The sequence below is a fragment of the Heliconius melpomene genome, chromosome 15, assembly GCF_056956725.1.
Source record: "Heliconius melpomene rosina isolate 202511_hmr_F chromosome 15, ASM5695672v1, whole genome shotgun sequence".
Classification (NCBI taxonomy): Eukaryota; Metazoa; Arthropoda; class Insecta; order Lepidoptera; family Nymphalidae; genus Heliconius; species Heliconius melpomene.
Genome location: NC_140403.1, coordinates 8,244,720 through 8,265,448, shown reverse-complemented (window position 1 = coordinate 8,265,448; position 20,729 = coordinate 8,244,720). Strand labels below are relative to the sequence as shown.

Genomic DNA, 20,729 nt, shown 5'->3' with positions numbered 1-20,729 from the left:
CAACTTACACATTTCGTTTCATTCTAATTAATCATATTCACATTTTTACTATAAACTCATAATGAATTCTACCGCTAACATTATTATATATTAATAAAAGTACTTCATTTATATTTTTATCTTCAGTCATAATAATATCATAACAACTTCTCTTTATTTAAATACACAACTTACACATTTCGTTTCATTCTAATTAATCATATTCACATTTTTACTATAAACTCATAATGAATACTACCGCTAACATTCGGCCAATCCTGACGTAAACGCGCCCTCGCGTTTAGTAGCGATTAAACAAAACTAATAATTAATACATAATACATAATTTAAACATAAAATAATATAAACACTAGAGTTTTTAAGTTTTATAGTCAAATCACTAGTTTTCATCACTTTTACTATTTTTATTACTATTTTTAACCGCCATACGTACCTACTAACACTGACTCTTTACTAACACTGACTCTTTACTAACACTGACTCTTTACTAACACTGACTCTTTACTAACACTGACTCTTTACTAACACTGACTCTTTACTAACACTGACTCTTTACTAACACTGACTCTTTACTAACACTGACTCTTTACTAACACTGACTCTTTACTAACACTGACTCTTTACTAACACTGACTCTTCACTAACACTGACTCTACTAACACTGACTCTACTAACACTGACTACTAACACTGACTCTTCACCGACTTGAAGCCTTCTGCAAGGCTTTCACTTTTCCCTGGTTTTGATGAATGTACGCCGATTGCATGCTTTGCAATCAACGCACTAATATCGATTGCAGATCACTGCAACCGACCCACTCGGCCGGCACCGACCATCGAATGTAACCCTGAAAAAGACTCATTATTCACTTATATCGAGTGCAACTTTGCACACGACTCTCTTATTCACTTATATCGAATGCAACTCTGCAAACGACTCACTTATCGAATGCAACCCTGCAAACGACTCACTATTCACTTATATCGAGTGCAACTCTGCACACGACTCTCTTATTCACTTATATCGAATGCAACTCTGCAAACGACTCACTATTCACTTATATCGGATGCAACTCTGCAAACGACTCACTATTCACTTATATCGAGTGCAACTCTGCACACGACTCTCTTATTCACTTATATCGAATGCAACTCTGCAAACGACTCACTATTCACTTATATCGAGTGCAACTTCTGCAAACGACTCGCTTTTTACTCACTATTCAATACAATTGACTGTACAAAATTCACTTGACACATTACATTCATATTACACTACATAAATATAACATTAACACCATAATACATTATTATTTTCTCTATTTTTATAAATCACTAAAAGCATATTTCATACGAGTACAATTAATCAAATGCATGTTTATACATTTCAACATCACTGTATAGAACCTAATGTAATATTATATTATATTTACTTTCAATAAATCATTAAAAATATGTAACTTTGATCACTAAAAACAATATCTGATGAACATTTCCATATCATAAGTACAACATCAAGTATAATATTTTAAATGAATTAGAAAAACATTATTATTTTCTCTATTTTTATAAATCACTAAAAGTATATTTCATACGAGTACAATTAATCAAATACATGTTTATACATTTCAACATCACTGTATAGAACCTAATGTAATATTAAATTATATTTACTTTCAATAAATCATTAAAAATATGTAAATTTGATCACTAAAAACAATATCTGATGAACATTTCGATATCCTAAGTCCAACATCAAGTATAATATTTTAAATGAATTAGAAAAACATTATTATTTTCTCTATTTTTATAAATCACTAAAAGTATATTTCATACGAGTACAATTAATCAAATACATGTTTATACATTTCAACATCACTATATAGAACCTAATGTAATATTATATTATATTTACTTTCAATAAATCATTAAAAATATGTAAATTTGATCACTAAAAACAATATCTGATGAACATTTCGATACCCTAAGTACAACATCAAGTATAATATTTTAAATGAATTAGAAAAACATTATTATTTTCTCTATTTTTATAAATCACTAAAAGTATATTTCATACGAGTACATTTCAACATCACTGTATAGAACGTAATGTAATATTATATTATATTTACTTTCAATAAATCATTAAAAATATGTAAATTTGACAACTAATAAAATATCTGATGAACATTTCGATATCATAAATACAATATCAAGTATGAATTAGAAAAAAGCACCATTTTATACACCTATGAATTTTATTATTATCCGAATCACTAAATATTACATCGTTATTAAAAACTAACCAAGGGTGGAATTTATCCACTTATATATTATCCCTTTGTAAGAAGAACTCCCCTCTTTTAATGGCGATCACCCTATGTACCCTAGTCGCACGAAAGAAAGGTCTACACTACATTTAGGCACAACCTTCCTACTTTGACCTGGTTCTGATCGAACAACTTCTTCCACACGAACTAAATCTCTGGGTTCATTTTTGTTTATAATTCTATATAATTTACCATTCTTTTCTAAATCATTTTTATAACCTTTTGTAATATATTTCGTTTTTAAATCTTTACATTGTATTTCAGAATCTTGACTATGTAACGACTTTAACCACGTGTTTTCGTCTAATAACAATCTATACTAATATAATAAAGCGAAGAGTTTGTTTGTTTGTTTGAACGCTAAGATCTCCGGATCTACTGGTCCGATTTACTTTGTTTTTGTATGAAAGCTGCGAAAACATTCTTCAAAGTGCTATAGGCTACATTACATTACACATATATACTAATATATTAAAATATTTTATAATTTGACATGTAAGTTATTCCTCCATGTTAATAACCGTCGCGACGCGACTTTTGCTAAGCAACGGTTTGCAACGCTTGTTTGTTTTTAAGGAAACGTCACCCAAAATGATCTTGCTTAACTCATATATGGCGAGTGCTGACTCAACCTTATGAGATGCATACAAACAATGTTTAACAAAAATATTGTTCTACATAATGTAAACTCCGCGATGTTAAATGTTTATCTCTGAAGCTTGAACAAAAATAACTATTTTGATTAATTTACTTTAAAATTGGATTTTTGTTAATGTATAGTTTTTTATATTTTGATATTCATCCTTATGAAAATAAATATAATAGTCACTTTTTGCATTTTATCTCAATCGAGATTATAGTTTACTGTATAACATTCTAATAAATAATTAAGGAGATGTCACTGATTAAAAATTACCTTCTGGCGGCACATTAGGTATGACCGACGCAAACGGGCAGACGATGTTGACGGTTTTATAAATTTTCATACATTTTCGAACTATTGTTAACTTGTATGTAATTATTCGCTGTTTATAATTAATCTAATCTACATTTTGGTTCTCTTATTTTATCTGATATTGCTCACAAAAATTATCCTATTTAATATAGAAAAATGTTTAGTTATTTCATAGAATCGATATATATGTACGCACGCACGGAATTTAGGTACTTTATCCAATACTAAGAATATCCTTTAGTTATTTCTACTTCTAACCAATAATTTCAAGATTTTTTATTCTAATAATAAATTCAAAATATTCTTTATTCAAATTTACTATCACAAGCACTTTTGAATCTTCGACTGAACATATAGACACAAAGCTACCACCGGTTCGGAAGGCAGTTCTGCTAAGCAGAGCCGGCAAGAATCTCAATAGTTGCTCTTTTCAAAGTCAATGATATAGTTTACTGTTACATTAGCTGACATCTATCCTGCCTGATATTTAATAGACATTAATTCCATACACGCTTATCCTCTAAATATTCTTGTACAGTGCCTTAATAAGCTTTACTTATTAGACCTTTTTTTTTTTTTACAATTACTTAAAATTTGGGTAGTGGCAAACTTAGAATACACTGAGGAATTTTATTATATACACGTATACTCAGACCCAGAAAAGATTTATTAATTTTTTGGAGGCGAAAACTTGGCGTAACAAGCTTATCTTTATTTCTCGTTCCCGTCACTATTTTTACTATGACATTGTTTATTTTGTAGGTTTTGTTTTTAGAAAGAGAATATTATAATATAATATAATATACAAATATGTCTCCATTTATTCTCTTGATTATTTTATATTTTCTCACTATGTCTATCGTTAACTGAAAATAATTTCATAAATATATTTACTAAATATTCGTATAGTTCAAGCAGGCGAAACCGCGTCCGAGTCCGCTAGGAATATATCTAACTACACTTCTCTTCTGAAATAGAACTTCGTGATAAAGCATCAACATGCATCATCCGCTCGGCTATTACGGTGTTCAACAATAAGACGACATTCTTGCATTATAATATACCACCGGGCACTTGTAGGTAATAAATCCCATAACGCTACGAATTGCAAAGTAATCAGTGATCACTTTTACCTAACACTAACAACTACAGTAACCAATAACAACAACGTCTACAGGTTTAGTGCTTCGCGGTTCAATAATTCGATATTTTACCGTATGAAGTTTAAATTTGTCACTGTCCACAATTTATATTAGGGACTTCAACGAATATAAAATTTTTATTTGTTTTGTAAATCATTATATACATTTTTACAGAAAGTATGTCCAATTAAGGTAGGTACTTTTAAATAGAAAACACCAACTACTAACAAATTTACGTCCGCATTTATTTACTTGCAATCTTGCAACAAAATTACCTAACGGCGCTTCGAGCGTGGAAGTTGAGGATCAATCACATCGTCAATGTCACGTATGGAGAACACACGAAGGAGATTGTACAATAAAAAAAAGACTATATCACACATTAAGAGAATGCATGTCAAGAAGTAGTCTAGTCAAAGTACTACCTTCACCTATAAAATTAAAACATTTAGTTCTAAGTCAACGTAGGTTGTTGTATTGACACCATTAACGTGAACGTTTGTAATATTTATCATAAGTTTCATTATTAATACTACTATTGGAATCATATACTAAATTTCGTTTATAGCAATCTTGTTTCATGGCCTAATTTAAAATAATAGTTACTTGTTTGAATTAGTCGATTACATTTGATACTGATATAGCATTTGATAATGAAAATGTTATTACAATTAAAACACCTTAATCCTTGAAAATCTCCCCATACTACTACAATTTGAAGCTCTGTTACTTGTATTGTTATCAATATTTTTCAACCGGTTATACTATATAAAGTCATTGAGATAAAGTACTTAAATAATTTAAAACTTGTTCAGGTTCTTCAAATGTGCAAGTTCCCGCTCCCATTCTTATAAATTTATCATGGCATGTATTAACATCCTACCGCCTTAATATCCTTAATTACACGTTTTTTTTTTTTTTTTATTAAAATCATTTTATTATAATAATAATTCTCTAAAGATTGACCAATTTTACACCTAATTTTTAGCATATCCGTTAAAAGATCACCGTAATTTCATTTAATAAAAACACTAATTTTAATGTTTGTGTCAATTCTTCCCAAGAAAATAACAATGTGGGTAATCCTTTGAACCACTTGTCGTTCATTTTTTTGCCTTAATGATATTTAGGATTAAAACACTACATAAAGCAGGAAAATTATTGTGAGGGTAAATATCTCGCACATGATTATTACTAGTAGGTAACGGTACAACTTCGCTTACGTTTTAGATTTCCCCATTTTAAGTATAAGCAAATCCTATAGTTTTTACAAATGTAGTATTATAGTGATTCAAACCAGCATATAAATTTAAATATAACAAATACCCTAATAAGAAACAATTACTTAATAAAAGTAACCACAAAAGTAAAAATATTAAGAAGAACAATAGTCACTTGTGAACAACAAAATTCAATAGAAAAAAAAATAATAATATTATACAATATATAACACTTCTAACCTTCAGTCTTTAATGGGCGTTATTTAGTCCTGCGTCCCGCTTCTGAAGTGAAAGAAACATCTATTCACTGGGTAGATCAATTATAAACCTTCACTTTTTAAATCGCTTTATTATGAACACTTTCTACTTAAGACTGACACTTAAACACTCAGCACTTAAACTATCACTTAATAACGTTTGCTTAGAGCTTGCTGGCAGTATTACAACGTCGGGAAGACTGTGCTCATTTCTGTTTTTGGGGTGTTTTTATAGGTTACAATTTCCCTCCCAAACTAAGCTTACCGGATGTATCTCATATTCATAATTCACAATAAAGATAGTTTCAGTGCTGCCATCATTTATAACATAACATAACATAGTAACTTCAACACAAATTACACATTTCGTTTCATTCTAATTAATCATTTTCACATTTTTACTATAAACTCAATGAATTCTACCGCTAACATTATTATATATTAATAAAAGTACTTCATTTATATTTTTATCTTCAGTCATAATAACATCATAACAACTTCTCTTTTTTTAAATACACAACTTACACATTTCGTTTCATTCTAATTAATCATATTCACATTTTTACTATAAACTCATAATGAATTCTACCGCTAACATTATTATATATTAATAAAAGTACTTCATTTATATTTTTATCTTCAGTCATAATAATATCATAACAACTTCTCTTTATTTAAATACACAACTTACACATTTCGTTTCATTCTAATTAATCATATTCACATTTTTACTATAAACTCATAATGAATACTACCGCTAACACTATTATAATAGCGATTATTATAAAATATAAATATATTTATCGCATAGTAAAAAGTATGAAGAACTGTTAACACTACTTGCATTGGAATGTAAGCAATTTCCCTAGTTTTTCAAGGCCGATTAAGTCTTTTCCATCCGTCCGTCTATCCGCTTTTCTTGTAATGCCTTTTAGGAAAATATATGTAGGTGAATACTGTAGCACGTAATCAATTTCATAGAACTCGCATCGGCTGGGGAATTTTTAATCCGTTTGTTCTATATAATGTGATTATACCTCATTTCAGATATGTTCGGAAAAATAATATTTTTATGAGTTATTTATTTATTTTATATACGAGTAAGTATTAATAGGTGCAAAAAAAATGCTAACTTGAAATATTAATAAATAATAATATATTTTTGAATATACACATACCATTTTGTACTGTACAAACACAAGACTGTAAACGAGGTGTGTTTGATTCTTACTCGAGGTTTAAATTTGGTGAATTATGATTTATTAATATTTTCTTTTCTTTGCTCTGGTAACAAAACAAAGCGCGGCGTTGAGTTCCGCCATTCAACACGCAAGCCTCGAAAAATCGGCAGAAAGTGTCAAGTCACGACGTCAACACTCGGTTCCCCCTGCCTACCCTGCTGCAGGAAACAACGTGAAGGATAAATAAAAAAAATATTTTTTTTCCTATAAGATTCTGATTCTTCAGAATTCTGATCTTTCTATAGAAACTAACTAATAGCATAGTAGCACCTATTTTACTTCTGCAGAACAGAAGCTACTATTTAAGAGACCGCCTTAACTATACAAGTATTGCGTGAACACAAGACCACGTCGAAACGTCTCGGAACGGAAACTGTGTAATTTGTGGGAACATCTGCTTTTAATACTGGTGGCAGGCAATTACAATTAGTCACATTATTCTTCTGAATTCTCACAAACTCTTTGAAACTAGGACATTATTTTTTATCTTATATAATTATGTACTTATATATTTACTACAAAAGAAAATTGTTATGAATTAAAAAACATTTTCTACGTTAAACAACTAGGTACTATTAGGTTGTTTAATATTCAAAAATAAAGATTGCTTTTGAATCGTTCATGATAGAATATTTATTTTTATAATATACGCCTAAGCGTATATGCCAATAGTAATTATTATTTTTTAAATTCAGTCGATTATATTATTCTTAGTATAAATTATTTAATATTTTACATTTCAAAGTTAAAAGTCAAAATCATGAAAGTAGGTGTTAAATTTTGTTTTTAGATATGTATCATTCATTTTTTTTTCTCTTTTCCATGTCTAGATTCTAATAAAGAAGACATCACTATATATTGCAGATTACCATAAAATATTCTGCCAGCAAATTCCTAGCTGTTTTCAAAGTTGGCAATAAATATTTGTGTAACGGTAAGCTTGTGGTTAAATTTTAGGTAACATCAAACGGTTAACAGGTGAAAACAAAATCACGAATCTATGTACATGAATATTTGCATGTGAAAATAGAAAAATATAAGGTATATTTTTTATTTATTCCTCTATCAATTAGTTAATTATAATTTAATATAGTTTCTTTCTACAGAAACAATAAATTTTGTTTTTAGATCTGTATATTACCTACTCAAATTACTTTTATTTATTACCTAGGTAAAAATTTTTATTTTGTTTTCGAGTATTGACTAACCTCTTAATACAAATAATATAAGGATATTTCAAAAGAACGGTATTATTTAAACAACTTCCTATTTTGGTATTCTAAGAAAGCCTATATTTATAACCAATTATTAATGGTTGACGACACTTGCTTCATAGAAATAATGTATTCAATTTTATACTGAAGCTCAATGACCCGAGTTATAAATAACATACCTGAGTGACTTTGTCATCAATTGTAATATAGTCACTTTACTTATTATAGTAAACGAATAGCAACCAACTGAATGAACTTTAAAATTATTTAATAAGAAATAACACAATATAATATATATGACAATCAATTAAGTCACATATCTTATTTAATTTCAATAAATGTAAAGAAATAAAACATATGTATATTATCTGCATATTTGAATTAATTACCTATATTATTTATATATATAAAATGTCATTTTTATTTTATCTGTTACTGTAAACATCACTTTCATTCTATGAATTTACAAATATAGAAACTGACAGCATTTCAATTCCAATCAATTAATAACAAGACGTATAAGGATAATAATATTCTACCTAGTTCTGCCATTACAGTTGACACGGTGCCGGTGTTCGCCTTATACGTCCCCACTTGATACCTGTCCAATAAATATTGATACTAGTGTCGTACAAGCTTTCAAATTTCTCAAGACGTTCCGGTATTATAATTTATTTCTGTTAGAGTAAATATTTTTTGTTTGTAAAAGGTATCTATTAATTATTAATTTTATTTGGAAGTTTTGTTGCTTGTTATTTATTTTTATCATTGATCGTATAAATAAGTAACAAAATATGAATATAATATGCACAAAGAAGAAGTACATAGAAGTGAAAAATGGTATAATATGTAATGAATCAATACAGGATGTATATTCATTATCCATTAATTCTTTTTTTTTGTTAAAAAAATTAAAAAATAACGGAGGTGCGTAATTGCCATAATTAGTAAAAAATGAAAAAACTAAATTAGTACGTGTCTTAAAATAGCATAACTATGGATTCATTGAAAACACATTTGAAAAAATATTTTAATTATTTTAATATAAATACCAACCAATGAACATTGAGATACTACATATTTGACCCGCTCCGCACAAGCCTAATAGAAATAAAAAACGCCACTGTTCGCGACCTATATAATGACATTAATATTATACCGTCCATTTTGTAACGGTACATGCCATCGCAATAAATCATTTTTTAATGAATAAAAGGCATATTAATATATTTTTCACGCTGTATCCCTCATGTAGCAGGGTAGGCAGAGAGAGCCTAGTGTTAAGACACTCCGCTCGCTACTTTCCACCTAATCCTGGCTTTCTTCTATTGAGTATCGGAACTAAATTTACCTCGACACCAGAGCGAAGAAAAATGTAACCTTTATTTATACTAGATAAATAAGATATCACATAGTAGAATTCATCCATCATCCATCCATCAGTCTTTCAACGTCCACTGTTGGACATAGGCCTCCCCTAATTCTCGCCACTCCGTCCGGTCCTGCGCCCTTTGAATCCAGCGGATTCCCGCTGTCTTTTTAAGGTCGTCGGTCCACCTGGTTGGAGGGCGGCCTGTGCTCCTTTTGCCGAGATAGTAGAATTGTCAACATTAATTCCAGCAGCTAAGTGTGTTATCAGGGATTTATTACGACGTTAACCTCCGCTCGCGCGTGGGCCGCCTATGATTTACAATCGATCATACTTAGCGCTTTTTCTACAGCTGTGAGATTTTAGTTAATTACATATCTAAGTATATTTTCTTATTAAGCTTATTATATGAGTAGGTATATGTATATGTTTTTTATTATGTTAAAATAAATTAATTAATTTATTTGTAGCTAAATCATTCCTAAATAAGTAATAAGTAGTAGATAGAGAAATTTATTATCTAGTCATTTTTACTAACTGTGCAAGATATTATAAACGTAATAAAATATATACCGTGTTGACATATAATTAAAAAATAATTATTATTATTGAATATTTTTTTCCCGCTTCGGCCGATTTTACACCAAAAGTGTGATTATTATTATTTGTTCCATGATTAAAATATGTAATGTCAGTCTTATTAAGCCATTAAATATATCTTTACTTTTTATATATATATTTATAAAACGCCGTCGTTTAAAATAAGCTGATAGCTTCATCAATTCAGGCTTAGAGCTTTACCAAATAAACAAAATACGGTGAGCGCAATACCATGCCAGTCGTAATGTCGTTAGACGCCAAGTGGCAATATTAATCTGAATTACATGGACATCTCACTTTAATAAGTATTTCAAATGTAATTTAAATTCTAAGAAAAATAAATTTAAAAAATCTGCTTTATGCTGTATCCGTATATAGCAGGTTATTTTAGGCAGAGGGAACCACTAAGACACTGCCCACTTTCCGCCGATTTTTTCGTGGCATTGATTGTCAACTTACAGAACTCAACACCGGGCTTGTTGCCTTGGCGCCAGAGCGAAGAAGTTAAAATATCAATGAATTACCTATTATTAATTTCCCCGAATGGGAATCGAAGTCGAACCCACAATCGTCGCGTTACAGTCACACCCTTATGCCGCTGCGATACGACGGCCTTTTAATAAATTTGAATATTCTATGTTTATCTTAATTTTAATCAAATCCCTATATGGTGTTTATAATACGTGGATGTAACAGAACTGTTACAGGCTTACAGCTCAATCGTAATAACCTTTAGTACGCTACAGTAATAAACAATGCTTACGTTTATACCGAGTAATGGTAGGGTTATTTATTGGTTCCCTTTACTTAAATCTTTCTCGATGTATGGGTGGGTAGAAGTTAATTAAGTATATTTGTTTTTGACTTTTTGATTTTTTATGATACTTTTCATGGGTTATGATATGGAATTTGATAGTTTTTTTACCTCTCTAATAAAAAATATTTTTTTTCACGCTGTATTCCGCACGTAGCAGGGTAATCAGCGGGAACCGGAGAATCTACATGTTAAGACACTTCGCTCCCATTAAGATACTTTCGTTCCCCATTTTCCACCAAATTCTGGAGGTGTTGGGTGTTGCATAGCAGATCTCAACGTCGCGCTACCTCGTTACCAGAACGAGGAAATTAAAATACATACATTCATGTTTCTTTTAATTAAAAGGAATTTAGTATTTTTGTACTTAAGTGTAAAGTGTAAAAAATATTGCTTGTACGTAAGTAGATACGATACGAGAAGTAAAGATTAAAATAAAATTATTAACTACCTATATTCATTACATACTGCAGTATAAGTATTTTAAAGATTGATGATTTTAGAACTTCATTTGTTGAAATTCATTTTAACCATTCATTGTAAGGGTCTAAGAGTCTTACGAAGATAAATCCCGAGTAAATAAGCACTAGTACTGTTTTACAATCTGAGCAAAGCTTCAAAGAAGCTTTGCCTCTTATGTCTTGAAAAACAATTAAAGCTCTAAGAATATACTCTATAAAGTACTAATTGATAAGACTAATAGAGTCATTTAGATGGAATTCAAGTTTAAGATAAATTATATTTATATGTAAGTACCGACTTGAAGATAAAACGGTTATGGTGTAAAACGGGACTTTTATGTCTTCTTCGGCTTTCTTTGTAAATTTTTGTATTTTATTAATATTATCTATACATAATATAATAAAATTATAACTCATCGTTTTCTATACTATAATATTTTATATATTACTTTGAAGTGTATTCTATTCGTATTCGTAAATTATAATGATCCATTAAAACAAATCTCCTTGTGTGTTAAACTTCCTCGGCCTCGGCCTCGGTACCAAAGTAACAAGGCAAGAAATGAAAATATTAAATATGTCATTCCCTCGAGCACCACGCCTGGAGTTATAGAAGGAAATAATGCTGAGATTTTTGGTCTAAACCGCAAATTTCAAATAAGTATATAATTATCTTGAATGCGTAAGTCTTAGAAACACTTGTTATTCATAATTCTGCGTACAATTCAGTCGGCGTACTTAATACAAAATTGATATAATTTTTTCTTCTGTCATTTTTATATTAATTAATTATTATTAAACCTGTTAATATTATTTTCGGCTTCACATTTTATTTGACATTGCATATAGTTAATATAAGACAGAGAATATGTGGCGTTGAGTTCCGCCACAACACAGAAGTGTCTAAATGGAAACAAGATACAACGTCAAGCTAAAAGAATATGTGTGTCCAAAAATACCTGAGGAAATGTAGAGAATGGAAGGAAGGCAATCTAGAATAGTCAGATGGTAAACATTCGTCACACGTATGATTCAAGCTCTTAATCACTAATAGAAAAAATATTTTTCCAGCGGAAAATCGTCGAATGATTCAATTTTAAAATAATACCAATATCTTAACCTTATAAATTATATTGTATGATTTAATAAATAGTGCAATTATACAGCAGGATAACAAAAAAGAACATTAGATACTAAGCAAGTTGCAATATTGTCATTAATGATGCGTATCAGCACATCCTGTATACACCACGCAATTGAATCCCGGGATTCGTAGAAGCAAGCCCACACGCGATTCTATTAAGGAGTTCTCATCCACGATTTACCCTCTTATTATTTAATTGTTTCTGTTAACAAGTATAATTAAAACTAATCGTTCGAAAGATTTGACAAATTTGACATTGTAGCATTTGAAAATGACAGAAATAAAGTTCGGGAATGGGAAACGGTCTTTTGCGTCCACGGTGGTTAGACCATTGGCTCTCATGTCCTGCATCACGACATCCAACCAGCGCTTCCTTGGACGTCCGGGAGGTAGCTCTCCAGGAACTGGTATAGCATATAGGCACAAGGCATATAAGTAACCAAGATTATCTTTATAAAGGAATACTATATCAAATTAATATAACAATAACGAGTTCTCAAAAGTCCAGAAATAAATAGAATTATCCACCGCATCCATTATTCGGTAGCGTAAACTTAATGCCCGCAATTCGCTGCGGCGCTGGCGGTTGGCTTACATCCAGGACGTCTCATAAAATATTACATAGCCTTTGTAGGGCCGCTGTAAGCGTAAATTGCACTTTTGGCAAATATACACTTGGGTTAATGTTTATTGTGGATACCAGAGGTCTGTAGTAGCGCAGTGGTGCAAAGCGCGACAGGTTGTGGGTTCGATTCGCTCTCGAGGAAATGTTATATTTAATATTTTGATTTCCTCGCTCTGGTACCCACTCTACCCGCAATGCTTCTGGAATTAGGCGGGAAATGCGAATTGGAAGTGTCTTAATGGGAACGGATTTTAAATAACCTGTTAAATTTTCTACTTTTTTCTTATTTGTTGCATTTAATAAAAATATATTAATACTCTTCTATCGATTTATATTTACAATAACGTATATATGCATCTCAAAAATAATAAATAATCATATGTTAAAGCCTTATTGAGTAAGTTGTACAAATGAAAAATCCGAGAATTCCTTACAAATAAAAGAATAAAATCCAACGCAACCCTATCCTATTGAAATGACCATCGGGATTTTATTCGATAATTGGATGGAAAGCGAAACACGGAGAAAGAGTACTAAAAAAATATCATAGGCAGACATTTCCAAAGAACTCCTCTGTAATCTGTGAACGAAGCGTGAATTTCGCATTTATAATTCATTTAATTGTAATTAAATTGAATTACTAGCGATAATGTCGATTAAAGTTTTATAGCGTTTAGCATAACGTAACTAATCACGTTTACTCACGTCGAACAAATATTAGTTTAAAAATTTAATTAAGTAAAAAACTAAACTAAACTAGAGTACTAGACTGATTTAGACTTTTATGACTGAAAGTGAAAGTAATAGCTCTTATTAAAAAAATAATTTATTTTAAAATATAAAATTAAATTAACATCTAATTCTTTTTTGTTACAAACTCCGTGCTATAATTTCTTAGTATGCTTGTATATCTGTGTTAGTCGTTCACTACGTAGTGCCAGAGAGAAATGTGCCATTCTGGGGGTTACCTTAAATATTTTAATTAATACATATTTTAAGAAATATATATTTATATATGTATTATATGTGTTTCTAAACGCGGCGTTGAGTCGCTCTACTTAACACGAAATGTCTCGAAAATTGTGGGGAACAGGGTGTCAATCACCACGCAATGCCTCCAAAACTAGGCGGAAAATGGGAAAAGGGAGTAATGGGAACTGTGTAACTTAACTCTAGGTTCCCAGGTTCCCTCTACCTACTATAATACAAAATAAATGCATGTTTCTTCGGAAGCAACATTATCACGATTAATATGAAAATTCTAACATCGTTAGGCCTTATCGTTTTCAGTAATACGATCTTCACAAAAGGCCGTCAAACGCCGCGGCCTATACAAAGATTATAACAAAATTACATTTTAATTTCAAAATAGCTATTTATATTAAGTTAAAAGGTAATTTAATACGCTGAAAGGGTTCCAGACTGATAATAATCTAAATCTAATTGCATAACGTTATTTTGTATGGAAAAATAGCCTTTGTTTTATAGTAGTACAGGACAAAATTGCATGTGAATAATAGTTGGTCGTAATTTTTCAATTTTAACCTTTTCTTAATTATTAAAAGTGGTGGTAAATTACTATTGTAGACTTCAATTATTATTTTTGTTTCATTTTATTCACAAATTGCTGATGGAAAAATATATTAAAATTTCTCTTTCCGTGAGGCCGTCGCGTCGTGGCGCAGAGGCACAAAGTTGAGACTCTAAAACGACGTTCGTGGATTCAATCCCCACTCGAAGGAAAGAATTATCATTTATTAATATCTTTATTTCTTCGCTGTAGCACCAAGACTGATAGCTCGGCTTTGAGTACCACCAATTAACACGCAATGCCTCGAAAAATTCGGCAGAACGTGGAGAACGGAGTGCCTTAACACTAGGTACCCCCGGCCTACCTTACTGTATGCGGGTTATAAATACCAGTGTGCATACAAATTTTAATAAAACAGCTTTAAATTATAACTAAGATAACAAAAATAAATAATTGCAATAAAATAATTTCACTTTTAAGTTTATAATATATTTTCATATATATTAGCTGGAATGTTGCAATAATAAACGCAGGTAAAAGGGAAACCAGTAAATTAATTATTAATAAGTTATTTCTTTCAAGTTCTAGAACAAACTTGTTCAGGCGTGGAGCTTTAAGCGGGTGGCGTAACTACTTGCAAAGTAGAGTCGACTAATACCATCTAACTTTTAAATCAAGTTCCTTAAAGCTTAAGTTGAAAAATGTTTTGCTTATATAAAAGCATTTTCTTTTGAAATTGACTTTTAATTTAACACCTCTTTGGTGCAATTAGGACTTAACTGCTTGTGTACGATGGTCGTGGATTTGAATTCATCTATTCAAAATGTAAAAACTCCTTGATTCGAGACCTAAGAACCTGTTTAAACTCTCCTTATTTTGAGACCTTAGATTTTCCTACATTTCGGGAAAAATAAAATACTAGGTTTGTTATGTAGGTAGCGATAGGTAGCTCCTTTCTTTTCTTATTTTTAAACCTGTTTCAAATTAACTGTGACTACGAGGGATTCACGCAAATCAGCGAACTCTAATCGGTGCTACGATTAGTTTATATTATACGCTTTGAAATAGAGTTAAAATGAAGGCATACATAAAAAGAAAAAGAAGCCCTCGTGGCGTAGCAGGTTCAATTTCCCCTTTGGGGGTCGAATTATTTGATATTTTAATATCCCCGTTCTAGTAACAAGGCGTTGCTACGCCACTCTCAAAGATTAGGCGGAAAAGTGGCAAAGTTAGCATTAGTGGTTTCTTGAAGGTTCCCTCTGTCTACTCTGCTAATTACAGAGTGAATTAAAAAAAAAATAGAAAAAGTATATTCTGGTAAATGAACGAAGAATCCTTAATACTTCAATAGTTAAATACCCTATGCATTTCAACTCAAAACGTCACAGTAATATGAGACGCTATCCCCGCGGGCTATTGGCGAGACCACTCTAAGAACAAGTATACACTTGGTTGGAAAGAAAAAGATCTATAAAAGCAATGCTTGCCTTGCTGATTCGAAAACTTCTTTTAACTATTTTTTTTTTCATACCATGAAGTTATTTTAATATTTTTTCTAGAAGTGCTGCGGTTACAATTTGTAATAATTTTACATAATATTATTTCATTTTGCTGCAATCTTTTATAATTTAAATAAATTTTTAAAGATTATATTTTTGATTGTAAATGATGATTGCAAGTTCAAATCGCATTTGAGTGAAAGGATATTTATCAAGATATTGACAGTTCAGTCATGTGTCAGGAAAAGTTAAAGCATTTGATCTCGCCGCTTAACGCAGGCACTACGCAAAATATGAAGAATAGTTAAGTTTAAAAAACACTTCTTTTCCCATTTTCCGTCGAGTTCTACAGGTATTGCATGTTGAATGGCGGAACTCAACGCCGCGCTCTGCATCAGAGCGAAGAAATGAAAATATTCAATATTTCATTTCATCGACTGGGAATCGAACACATAACCTCTTGCGTCTTACAGTCAAATACACTACATATGTAGGAATTTGAAATACGTAATAAATAAAAACTGTATATAATATATTCAAAGCAAGCTTCGTTTGCTTAACATACGTTAATTATTTCACATATTAACATATCCAACTGTCATATATGAAATATTAAATTTGAAGCCGTTAACTGCTTGATAATCTCCACCACGAGCATGAGCTAACCTTAATAAACAATTTTCATAGGAATTAACTAAAAATTAATCCGCGTTACACAGTATCACACTTCTTAATAAATCATTTTGACGTATCATTACAGGCTGTTCCCTTCACACCTTCGCCCAATCAATTGCGAGGGCCTTAAAAATTATAACTGTCATATATTATTTAAATTGCTATGTGCTGTAATTATATTTTCCATTTATAATAAAATTTTAATTACATATAACCATCAATCTTGGCTGTAAGTAGAACGGAAATGGAAGGTTTGGTTTTTACTTGATATAATTTTAGGTTAACAAAGTATCTGTTTTTGCTTTATTGAAAAAAATCGTAAAAAATGTTGCTTTGAAATTTTCAGTTATGTAAATTTTCTATCATATATAATATATAATTTTAGTTATATAAAAAATGCTGCCTTGAAATTTTCAGTTATGTAAATTTTGTAGATATGGCAATTTCTATATGTCATTAATATTTTTATAAATTGCCATATTAAAAAATCTATTTTAGACTTCCTGTCTGTTTAGTGTAAGGCAAATGACCGAAAATCACGATGACACTGATACTCAGATTTTGTTGTAATTATTTAATTAAGATCGTTGATTTAGCGATATGAATGGTTATTATACAAATATATAAAAACTGTTTTTCATCTTTCGTAATAAAGTTATTTGGTGGACATTGCACTTTCATAAATTATTACAACAGGGTACCGGGTAAGAGATGTAATAAAATGCATCTTTTATTATCATTTTAGTGATGGTTGATTTTTTCCTCTCTGGTACATGTTTGTACATATTATGTGTTTTAGTTCATAATTGTTCTTTTTATATTTAACGTATTTCTTAAAAATATATATTTCAATAAAAAAAAATGATACCGCTTTCTGTATATTTAAAAAGTATATATTTATTCTCAAAATAAGTAAAAAAATATAAATATAAAAAAAATTAAAATTACAAGCCATAGAGAAAACCCACATTAATTTTTAAACGACTATAATTTTTTTAAGTGATTAATTTAATTACTTTATTTCATTTTTATTGTTTGTGAATATTAATAACCATGAAATAATTGTAAAATACATTTTATAAATTATTTAGCATATGCTTTTTTATAACTTTCTTTGAAGAATGTATGTTGTACCTATGCTTTTGTTTTCCCACACTTCGCATATTAATATGAGAAATGAACGTCGTGAGGCTATTGTTTTGGCGCGGTTGACCACAGTTCGTGGCAAAATATAATAGCATTTTATTATTCATGCCACAGTATATAACATGTTACAACTATAATAATTTCCTTTAAAAACCCAATCCTATTATAATAAAATTCTAACATTATTTCCTTAACTCGCTATATAAAATAATTATTATGTGAGAAACTGACCTTATAAAGTTCTGCATCGTTGATTCTACGATAGAGCAAAAAACCCTATAGCGTAGTGAAGAAGCACTAAAAATTAAAATTACAATTACGTTTCCACACGGACCAAGTCGCGTCTACCGTTCGCGTGCGTTCTGCACGAAAGCTGCGGTATTTCTGATAGTCGCCGGCTCGCGCGGCTGCTCTTGAACTTGTGACTTGAGTCTTGACAGGTTGCATTGGCCAGCCCGCCGTTGCATTTTCGACAGAACGGAACCAAACGGAACCTACCTAGTTTCACTGTACTTCCCCTCTGACGTCTGGAAGTCGAAAATTGGAGAGGGACGCGGTGGGTCTTCTAAAAATTGCTTTTATCCAGGGAAAGCGTATAGAGTGTCACGTACGAGATCGTTTGAACTAAAACGTAGTAGCATAATATAGCTGGTGGTTGCGTTTATTTGCGGTGCAATTAAATGAATGTTCTCATTAGTGCATCGGACCGGACTAGACGCTGGTCAGAAGTTATTTGGGGTGGTTTTATTTGAACAAGTTCAGCTTAATCGTATTTTTTCTTCTTTGCAAGTAAGACAAGCTGGAAAAAATAGCTTGAATAATGAAAAACTTTAGGTTGTTTTCTCGAAAGCATAACTTTTAAGTTTTGTTTACTATGGAGTCTGGATTTTTGATTATTACAAATTTAATATTTATTTCTAAAAATAGCTTTTACTTTAAAAAAATTGTCAACATTTTTTTTAAACGTGCAGCCATCCTTAAGCTCTACAATGAAGTACTTTACCGGTTCATAATCAGCGACGCATCGGTATTTAGGTCAAAGGTATTGGACGCGCCTTAAGTTAAAATTACAACTGGCAACACTTGTGGGGGAAAAAATACATTTTTAAAACACTTTACTAAGCTCTTAACATTGTCATATTTTAACCTCGCAAGTTCAAAATATTTTATATATTATTTATTTTATTGATTTTATCAATTAAATACTTCATAATTTGTTTACATTCTAATGTAACTAATTACTTCAGCTCATATACCCGTACTTAAATACTTTGAACTGGTGGTCGTGACCTCTACATGTAAATAACCATATCAATTGTACACACATTGAATAAATTATTTGAAATAAGATGAAAATTTCTTTGGCTGGAAATAAATGCTATTTCTAGCCTTTACAATATAAAAGATATTTCTACGATTATCTACCTGTATATCTTGAAGAGATTAATCTCGCTGTCATAATATATTAAATAAAATTATATAGCCTACCAAAACTACATGTTATAATATACAAAATTTAACCAATTTCTTTAAATCAATCAACCAATTTCTAGACGTGTCTAAGCAAAAAATAAACCATAAATTCTAAATATATACGTTTATATAATCTAGAAATTCAATAGTGGGTGACCTTTATAAGTAACAGTTCAATTCCCATTTGAAATAAAATATAATAAAACACTATATAATTCATAGGTATTAAAACAATTTGACCACCAGCATTAGCGTTAAAGAAAATTATAGCAATTTAATAAAAATGTATACTACGAGTAGCCATCATGATATTTAAACTAAACCATCTATTTCGGCTATTATATGAACATTAGCACAGTTTAAAATGCTTAAATAGAGAGGAAAAGTGAAGCTTTGAAACACTTTTTTATTTAGAACAAAAGTCATTAAACAATCTATTGTCATCTCTATGTAGAGTCATTTTATCTTTTTATTTGATTAAAAAATCTTTGAATTTGTAGTAATATATTAGTTTTGTTCTAAAGGTAATTAGATATTTTAGTAACTAAATAAATTTTGTTAAATTTAATTTTCTTGAATTTCACATCTACACGCTGATATCTGTAAGACGTCTCTTTAAAATCAGGAACCTAGTGTTAAAACACTCGTAATTCTGGAAGCACTGTGTGTTAAATGGCGGAAATGAACGCCGCGCTTTGCCTCGACGTCATATCGAAGAACTTAAATTATAAATTTAAATAAATATTTATTTTCCTCTAGTGTTGATCGAACCTATAAGCAGTTGCATTTACTGCTGTGTCTTGCTTGCTTGCACCACAACTGGCCTTAGTGGACTCTTGAAAATAAATAACGTATTCTACATACAGAGAGAAATGCATAAAAAATATAATATTTTCAACAATTTTTCCACAAACAACAATAAATGCATGCCTGTATAAGTGTATAGAATTGCATCATATAAATAAAATTATCGTGCCTTAACCAAAAAAGAAACGACGCTTGCCTTTCAATATGGAAGTGATGTATCGACGAAT

At 30.4% G+C, this 20,729-nt stretch overlaps 1 protein-coding gene across 1 annotated transcript in view; it reads right to left on the bottom strand.

Annotated features, from left to right (window-relative positions):
• LOC146531605 (uncharacterized) overlaps window positions 1-18,650 on the bottom strand; it is a 43,171-nt gene extending 24,521 nt beyond the window's left edge. Inside the window, exon 1 of the mRNA XM_085198774.1 lies at window positions 18,454-18,650. Within this exon, the coding sequence (XP_085054900.1) occupies window positions 18,454-18,470 (17 nt within the window). The 5' untranslated portion in view covers window positions 18,471-18,650. The remainder of the gene's footprint in view (window positions 1-18,453) is intronic.
• Window positions 18,651-20,729: the final 2,079 nt, after the last annotated feature.